This window comes from Cygnus atratus, chromosome 1 (assembly GCF_013377495.2).
Source record: "Cygnus atratus isolate AKBS03 ecotype Queensland, Australia chromosome 1, CAtr_DNAZoo_HiC_assembly, whole genome shotgun sequence".
NCBI classification, from domain to species: Eukaryota; Metazoa; Chordata; class Aves; order Anseriformes; family Anatidae; genus Cygnus; species Cygnus atratus.
Window position 1 is genome coordinate 110,743,078 of NC_066362.1, and position 8,664 is coordinate 110,751,741.

The following is an 8,664-nucleotide window of genomic DNA, read 5'->3' on the forward strand; positions in this document are numbered from 1 at the left end:
CATTATACTATATATGATCACTAATTTTGCTAGCTTGTTATCATTATATAATTAAATTGTTGACCAGCCAGGAAGATGTTGACAACCAGCTGCCTGGAAAAGTTCAGGAATCAACCTGTCCCAAAAAAAAACACACTATATACACACCAGCACATCACCTGGTGAAGAACCTGGCACTGGCAAACAGCTGCAACATCCCAGCTAAGGAAAAAAGACCCTCCATATATAGAAAGTCTATATATAACAGTTTCACTAGTTTATTAGTAGGAATTAGAAATAACTGGAAAATTTTAACAGCAAGCTCTGTTATTTTAACTGGACTGGTAATAGCTGCTTGCTACTATTTTGCATAGATTGTTAAAGCGCTAATTACAGTAACAATACATTCCAATTTTTGGCTCCATTTAAAAGGAGCCAAGTGTTCATTCTAGGCATAACATTATCAGTTCTTGTTCATCAGACCATATGGATATTGAGTAAAAACCTACTAGGACTTAGCTCATTTTGCTGCTTTCTTTGTTATTCTTTTTTCCACTGAAAATTTTCATTGAATGATTTTCTTTGACTTCCTCTTTTCTTTTCAGTTATGGAATGTACTTTCTGCAACCCTTTCTTGCCCTGAAGACTTGTGAGAAGGGTTTTCAAAGGACTTGCTGCTTTTTATACAGAGAACTTGACACGTACCTACACTTCAGTGCCTGCTCTGGTGTTGTTCCCCATTCAACTGCATTTTGTGAGAATAAGTATTTTATTTCAGAAACAATCTGCTATGTCAGTTTAGTCTCTGTTAACTGTGTCAGACAGTTTGCCCATGTACACAGGACCTAAAGGAATGTGATGTTCAAATCTCTCTGGAACTAAACTGATTCAGGTGCTTTGCTCCTTTTGGAATCCACGCGTCTATTTTTGTCCTGCTCACTCCCACAGTATCAAGCTTTCCTGTCAGGATATTATGTGCCAGTTTTCTCTTTACCTTCTGTTCCTTCTGCTCTGGCACATTTTCTCCAGTTCAGGCTCTCTTTCCAGCTTTTTCTATCTTATCAGTGTTGAAAAGGAAGAGTCACTAAATGGAGGTGGTTTTCCAGCTAGCAGATTCTCAAATTCTAAACATGGATAAACATCGTGCATTAGGGGATTATCGAGGAGTGAATGTTTCCCACTTCACATATTTACATCAGGTCTCTAAACAAGGATACTGCATTAGTCATGAAAGGAGCCCCTTTCCCTGCCTGTGGAGGACAAACTATCCCTAACATCTCAAACCTCAGTCAAGAGGTGCTCTCCTTTTTCCATGAGCATTCAGGGTGCAGCCCCAAAATGCCTACATCTATTTCTTGGTTCCTCTGCCTGCATCAGCCACATTAATTCCCCTCTCCCAAGTGAAATCTCCCCCGGCCTTGAGTAGCATTTTTGTTTTGAACTTGCACTTCACTTTCCTTGTGCCTTTTCAGCTATCTTTCTTGCTGTCTTAGTCTCTTTCCAAAAAGCCCCGGCTGTTTCTGTGGTTCTTTAAGCTTAACAGCAGCAATTATCATTTTCAGCCCACAGCTCGTGCTATCTGCTGGACCTCTGCTCTACTGCATCTCACCATACACTGTGTACCTACCTGTTCGCTACACTTTCTCCCCAAAGCCTGCAAAAGTCACGTCCAAAAGAAGAACATTATTTTCTGCTCATTTCCTATTCATCATCTCTATTGTTTTTGTTACTGAAACAAAAGTTATTCAATAGCCAGAAGAGTTTTTAGACTGTCACCTTTTATGCCTCTCCCAAAACCAAGAGCTACAGCTACCATATGGAATAGCCACAAGCTACCGGAGGCAGTAGAGAACATCTTTGTTGGCCACTCCATTTTCTTGTCAATAAAGGAGTTGCTGTCCTCACATTTGGTCCCTCACGTTTCCTAGGCCTCTACTGACAAATATGGCTGTGCTGCTAAATGCCTTCCAACCCCTTCAACCTTCAACAGTAATTTTACATGGCTAATGACTACCACATTAATGACTGCATTCACCCCAGACTTGAGACAATTAAGGGCCACGGTAGGCTAGATGTCACCCACACAGAAAGTGGAAGCATAGCATATATTTTTCCTCACAGCACATGCAATTCACAGGGCTATTGCCAAAGCTGACAAGTGCTGCTACTTTTCGAGGAACTTATCACCAGTGGAAACTTTGGGCAGTATCCTTTCATATCATAAAAGTGTTTATCTCAAAAATCAGCATACATAAAAAGGAGACAAATCATTGCTTTTTCAACCAGAAATAAATCCCCTTTTTTTCTGCAGCAGTAGCTAGAATGTCTGGAGGTGCTGGATTGGAGAATTCCTATCAGCATTACCTTGGGCTAAAGAAACAGATGGTTACTTTGTTGTTTTAAAATTTGTTTTATTTATTTTTAAGCTAAGTAGTTAGATATAATAGGTACTTCAGGCATTGACAATCTAGCAAAAAGTACTCAACAGGCATAAACAGAATGATAGGACAAGCAAAAGTCTGAGTTATGCTTATTAAAAACTGAAATGAGGCACTCTGAGAGCATTAAGATGAGAAACAATTCAAGACCTGCTCTTCATCTTGAACATAACCTATTCACTAAAATAGAGTTCACCTGTCTATTCCCCCCCCTTCAAATACAGTTTATAGAAGCTCCAATCTCCCATAGAAGCCAATTCCCATTTTCATCTTTCTTAAGCATGTGAAGATCTTTTAGCATACCTGTATCAGCTTTCATGTTTTTGTCATTTTTCTTCAATTGACAATTCCATGATGCATTTACTAATGAGCTGGAAAGAACATATGTAACGTGATCCATTCATAAATATTCATTCTTTATGTACTGGATGTAACATCTTCCCCACTCTCGATCCTTTCCTCCTGGTGGATTCTGTACATGCAAAGTTTTGCTTGTTGTTCTTATCAGCGCTTTGGAAATTGTTTTGAAGTTACAGAAAAATGTTTTAAAGTTTGAATATATCAAAACCTCAATTTTTAATTTTCAGAACACACATTATATCACTTCCCTCTCTAAAGAGCATACAGAGTAAGCTATAAAGTACTGTTGTATTTGAAACAAATCCTGCCGTATTAGCTGCATACAGAGTTCAAGAACTGAAGAAATGAGGTGGTATGTTTTTCCCCTCGCATTGCATTAATGCATAAAGTGCCTGGGACTGGTATCAGGAAGCCTACCATAGAGCATGCAGAACCCCAGCTAAACTTCCTATTTATCCTGTATTCAAGGGTAGAAACTGGGCATAGAAGGAACCACCAACCAGTAATAAATACTGCTTATTAGGCAAGGAGTGATACCTTTTACATGACTGTACACTGTCCATCATGCTGGCTCACTAAAATTTCATTACTAGCTTGAGTTGTTTAAGAAACTACAGCTTTCATTAGTGTTTAAGAATGGTTCACTGGCGGGATTATATTTTTGGGGTTCCTCCATCAGCAGGTATTTTTCCCATTGTAGCTGGAAAAGATAGATAGTTATGAAATGTACATGCAAACAAGCAACTATTTCTTCTTTTGAATGCTTGCTTACATGTATACATTTTACTTTCATTATACATAGTAGATTATTAGCATGTCACCTATATATTACTATCTAAACAAGTCACAGAAGGAACTCAGGTGACAAATCTGTTTGGGAAATAGCTCTCAATCACAGTTAGAGGCCCTCCACATGCTTAATGGAGAAACATGTTTAAACTACAGGTGCTGCGTGAGGATCAGCAAACTTGGCTCTTTCCATCAAGGGTAGAACTAAAATGCGTATATGTATGTATGCTCAATGTCATTTAATATAAGAACACACTTGGAAACCACGCCAAGGTTGGCAACCATTAGTTTATTCAGTCTCTCACCTCTAGCATAGCAGTAATTTGGACATCAAATAATCAGAAAAATATTAAGTTCATCTTTGTCTCTTGCTGCTTCTTGGTTGGAGGACATTAAAAAAAAAGACAGCATACTTCTTTCTCCCAGTCTTTGGCCAAAATCTTGAACGTGTTCATGTCTGAAAAAAGGAAAGTTCCACGGAGATCCTTATGAGCTTAACTTGCATCCCTGCTCTCATAGTACATAGGAACATAGTACATTTGTACTCCCATAGTACAAAGGAAATCCACATATTAGAAAATGGGTTATGTCTGAAAAGTGGGTTATGTCTGAAAAGGCAGGCATATCAAGCCATCAAACACTAGCTCTCCTGACAAAGATGTACTCACTATACAATGAAAAACATCTTTAATTAAAGGGCAGAACAGTTTGTGGTTCTCTTCAGCCATCCAGAAAGAAGTCTGCAAAGTAACTGATCAGCAAAATCATGCTTCAGAAGAAGCTGCCTCAGAATGGACACTAGAGTAATTTGATTGGAAAGATTAGTGCTATTAGTGCTTGTGACTTAACACCTGTCATGAAATTGTTATAGAGTGGTTTAGTTACTTGAACATGAATGGCTAAGACAGATGATCAGAACAGGACAAATAGAATGCTACTTCAAAACAAAACAGAAGAAAGGAGAAGATAGAGGGTGGGGTGTTAGAAAATGAAAAAGCTTTTAGAAGAAACAATACTTACCAGTGGGAAGAAGAATGGGAAATTCACTCTAGGCTTAAATTAACAGTAATAAGATTAGTGTTGGGTAATGGGGAAAAGAAAAACATTCTTCTCTTAGACTATTTCACATGCTTTTCTTTTGTTTTATTGGTGAAAAAAAATCACTGAGAACACAAACACCATATCAGAAACCCTAATGGTTAAATACACAGAAGAACAAAGTAAAAGCCAAAATATCTACACTGAAACAAAGTAATGACAATCATTCTTAATTAACATTGAATTCACTGCTCAAACATACATCAGGCTTTGCTTAAAGGTGTGCTGCTACCAGCCTTGTTTGTTTCCCTTCCCTTGAAGCTGTCACACACGACCTTCAATATTGCACGGAAAGCCATTTAATCAAATGCTTTTAAAGTCTTCTTTACAGTTATTTCATTTTAGCCTTGAGCTAGCAAAATGTTACTGGACCATTTTTGTCTCTGAGCACAGGTCAAGCAAAGGCTTGAGAGACAAGAAAGTGACCTATATTGCTACTTCAACTACAGTCACAGAGTTTTATTTTTTTTATTTTTAATTAGTTTAGGAAGGATACAAACCCAGTTCAGCAGATATAGGTTTGCAGCGAAATTAGGAGATAAATGCTTTGCTTTCAGAGGTAAAAATTTAAATAAATATTTACATATGAAACAAAAGTCTATAGTAACACCATTTAAAAATTCTTCTTGGGGTATTCTCTTTAGAGGAAACTCCTCATCTGTGGTGAAGAACTGTAGCCAGTATTGTTCTACTGCAACATGAGCCACTTTTGTCTTTCATTTCTTTGCTCAGCTTTCACAGTGTTCCCACAGATTCCAAAGTATTAAAAGGACAAGTTTCACACGTATCCTTCTCCAGCAGTTAGTTTAGATGCAGGAAGTTTTCTTTCAAAGATTATTGTGAAGAGAATCAGACATTATTGTGAAGAGAATCAATACTCGATTCAACAGCAGTCAGTCTTGCCTCCAGAGCCTTTAGTATGGTGTCTGCCTGTAATGAAAACATGGAAAGATGATTGGTTAGAAACAAATCAACAATACAAAGAACATGCGTAGATGTCAGCAAGAGCTCAAATTTGATGATGCATCACCAATTCTACTTGATTCTATTCCTGCTACACCCATAGTTTGAAAGTTTACTCAACTTTAACGTTAACTCTCTACGTACTCAAAACTATAGTTCTCTTCAGCCTTCCTTAGCGTCAACTTCACACATTCACCTCTTGCTAGAGGCCTCTCTGCTTTCAGAGCCGATTTGATGATGCTGTGCTCCCAGCTACCCCCAGCTGCAGTCAGGTCTGCTTTGTGGAGCAAAATACCACTCCTTACACAGTATTTCAATACAAAGTAAGAGCAAAAGCACAAAGTCAGTTTAAATGCAAGACAATCCTATAAAAGAGACACGATTCAAGGCTGAATGAAAACGTGAAGGTTGGGCCTGATGATCTTTCAAGGACCTTTCCAACCCAGGCCGATCTACGAACTGCCAAGTCAAGCTGTCTTTCTAATTACGGACAGACAGGAATCTAAAGCTGTATTTGATAAATAGAAAATGCTAATTAATGTGAAAGTTAGAAAGGAAGTTACTGAAAGCCTTAGATAATCAAATAACACGAAGTGATAGCATATGTTAAAACCCACAGAGTTGATCTGTTACAGGTTGCTCTGCAGGAACAATTTAAGGATATTAGTATTTCATAGTGGTGACATACACAAAGAATGATGCGAGATTAAGTCTTACCCTTTCTAGTGCTTCTTCCAAGGCAGCTCGACTTTCGAGAGTTAAAGGTTCTTCATCAGTAACAGCCTGCTTTTCTGAAGATCCTAAAACGTAACTGATATGCTACAGTTTAGATCATGCATTTTTCACTCTGAAGGCAGAAGAATGAGCGTAAGAGTGTAAGATTCATCCACCCTTCTCGATGATTATAAGATTACGATTAATACACTAGCACAGTAGAAGAATGATTCCAGCAACAACAACAACAAAAATGTAGTCATCTTGAAAAGAAACTGTCTGGTGGAATGAAAACAGTTTTAAGTTCAAAACTACCACGACATCATCACTTGGAGAAGCCAGAACTCCAAAAGTTAGGCCGTGCTACAGGACACCATTAAAAGTTACGAAGAAAACAATGAGAACAATGTAGCACTAGCTGTGAGAACTAGCCATTATCATTACTCTCCAAGAAAATGTCACTTTGCAGCCACGTTACAGTCCTCCAGAGACTTTTACTGCCATGGAAAAAGCAAAGTATCATAGTTGTGGAAAGAGGAGAAAATAGTATTCGGAGTAGAAAGCAGAACAGCCACAGAGGTTCAGCAGAACAGTCTGGAACTTAGTAAAAAGCAAACATACCAAAACAAGCCCACACAGGAGAAACAGTAGCTTATTAGTGTTACTATATTAATGCTCTGATAAAAGATAAGAGTGTGGGGACTGAATTCTGGATGTAGTTATGGAGGAACAATTTAAGACCAGTTTCAAGCGCTACAAATCAGATAAAACCAATATAATGGCAGACCTTCATTTTCTAGACGGTTTTTGACTGTAAAACAGTTACATAGGAGTACACATTCGGTCTTAAGATTTGTTTTTACCTGCCTTCTCAAGAAAAGAGAACACCAGCCAACACACCTCAGACCTCTGCCTAAGTTCTGCTTAAACCCCCGTGCCTGTGTTCTCTGCTGATGACACGCACCTCCAATGGTCTGGAGCCAGGCATATTTTGTATTACCTATGACTGCAGGTAGACAGCAGACTGCAGGTATTACCTATGACTGCAAGGTCTTTTTCTGTTTTCTAGAGCAGAGCACATACGTACTCACTTCTGAGAAACTGAGAAGGAACCCTCCTGTGTTGTTCACAGGAATTTTCACAGGAGGCATGCTTTTTCTTATACAGGTGACCCTGCTACTTTCCTTTTCTAGGATTTGTCTAACGTTACACAGATGGTGCAGCTACAACTTCAGCGCCACGATGCTAGCAGCAGCAACACAGAAAACTGCTCTGGAACAAGGTGCAGAAACAGCTCTCCCTATGCGTGCTAAGAACATTAACAGCAGCATTCTTCAATATGACGCCTGCAGAGTGAGGTTTTTCTTAGCGATAAGAGTCCTGCCTTTACCTTTCAATCGAGTCAACGCTGAAACAGAATAAATCCCTCTTGTAGTCAAGATGCTTCGGGGTGCATCTGTAGATGTTGCCGAGCGTCATCGAGCAGCCAGAGCAGAACAATGTTTCAATCATGCTTTAAGGAAAGCACATAACGTTCACACAGGAAGAAAAACAAAGACAGAAAGTCCCCGGTGCCCAGCCTTATTCAAAAAAAGGGGTCACCCACTGTGACTTGGTTTTAGAGCATTCAGGGCTCCTTCGCGCCTGCCCCCCCGGCGCCGCGCCTCACCATCCGCACTCGCCGGGCCGCTTGGACAGCTTCTGCTCCTTGTCCACCGAGACGCTGGCGGAGGCACCTGCGGGGAGGCGAGGGGAGAGGTGACCGACGGCCGCCAACGGTCGCCAACGGCCGCCAACGGTCGCCAAGGGCCGCGCCCGGCACTCACTGCGCAGCAGGACGCAGCCCGTCTCCTCGTCATTGGTCACCCAGCTCAGCGTGTCGCCCACAGGCCGCTTGCAGCCGGCGCACAGGAACACCATGGGCATCAGGTCCTCCTCGTCGCCCTCCGCCTGCCCGGCAGGCGGTGGCTGCGGCTGAGGCTGCGGCCGCCTCCCCGCCGCCGCCGCCGCCGCCGCCGCGTCCCACCCGCCGCCCACCTCCAGCAGCGACAGCGACGAGTCCAGCTCCGCCATGCCGCCCGCCTTCGAACGGCCCGCGCCGGAAACGGCCGTGATGCGCTTCCGCCCGCCCGCCGGAGCCAATAGCGTCCTCGGGGGGGCGGGGACTCTGCTTGTGGATACGCCTCCTTCCCGTAACCACGCCCGCTCTGGCCCGTGACCACGCCCCCTTCGCGGCCACGCCCCATTAGAGCGTCACCAAGTTGTGGCCCCGCCCTCTGGTGCTTAGGCCCCGCCCCCTCCAGCCCCTGCCTTGAGGCAGCCC

The 8,664-nt window shown here is 41.7% G+C and overlaps 1 protein-coding gene across 1 annotated transcript; it reads right to left on the reverse strand.

Moving 5' to 3' along the window:
* Positions 1-5,121: 5,121 nt before the first annotated feature.
* Positions 5,122-8,452, reverse strand: MIS18A (MIS18 kinetochore protein A). Its single transcript, XM_035545796.2, has 5 exons — positions 8,168-8,452; positions 8,011-8,077; positions 7,732-7,854; positions 6,345-6,438; positions 5,122-5,594 (listed from the first exon to the last, which is right to left on the reverse strand). Exons 1-5 carry the CDS (start codon positions 8,412-8,414, stop codon positions 5,514-5,516), a joined length of 612 nt encoding a protein of 203 aa, XP_035401689.1. The 5' UTR covers positions 8,415-8,452; the 3' UTR covers positions 5,122-5,513.
* Positions 8,453-8,664: the final 212 nt, after the last annotated feature.

Coding starts and splice junctions, on each gene's coding strand:
- MIS18A (XM_035545796.2), bottom strand. CDS start 8,414: ATGGCGGAGCTGGACTCGTCGCTGTCGCTGCTGGAGGTGGGCGGCGGG. Junction 8,078..8,167: donor GGGCTGCGTCCTGCTGCGCA/GTGAGTGCCGGG, acceptor GCCTCCCCGCAG/GTGCCTCCGCCAGCGTCTCG. Junction 6,439..7,731: donor AGCGTTGACTCGATTGAAAG/GTAAAGGCAGGA, acceptor GTAGCATATCAG/TTACGTTTTAGGATCTTCAG.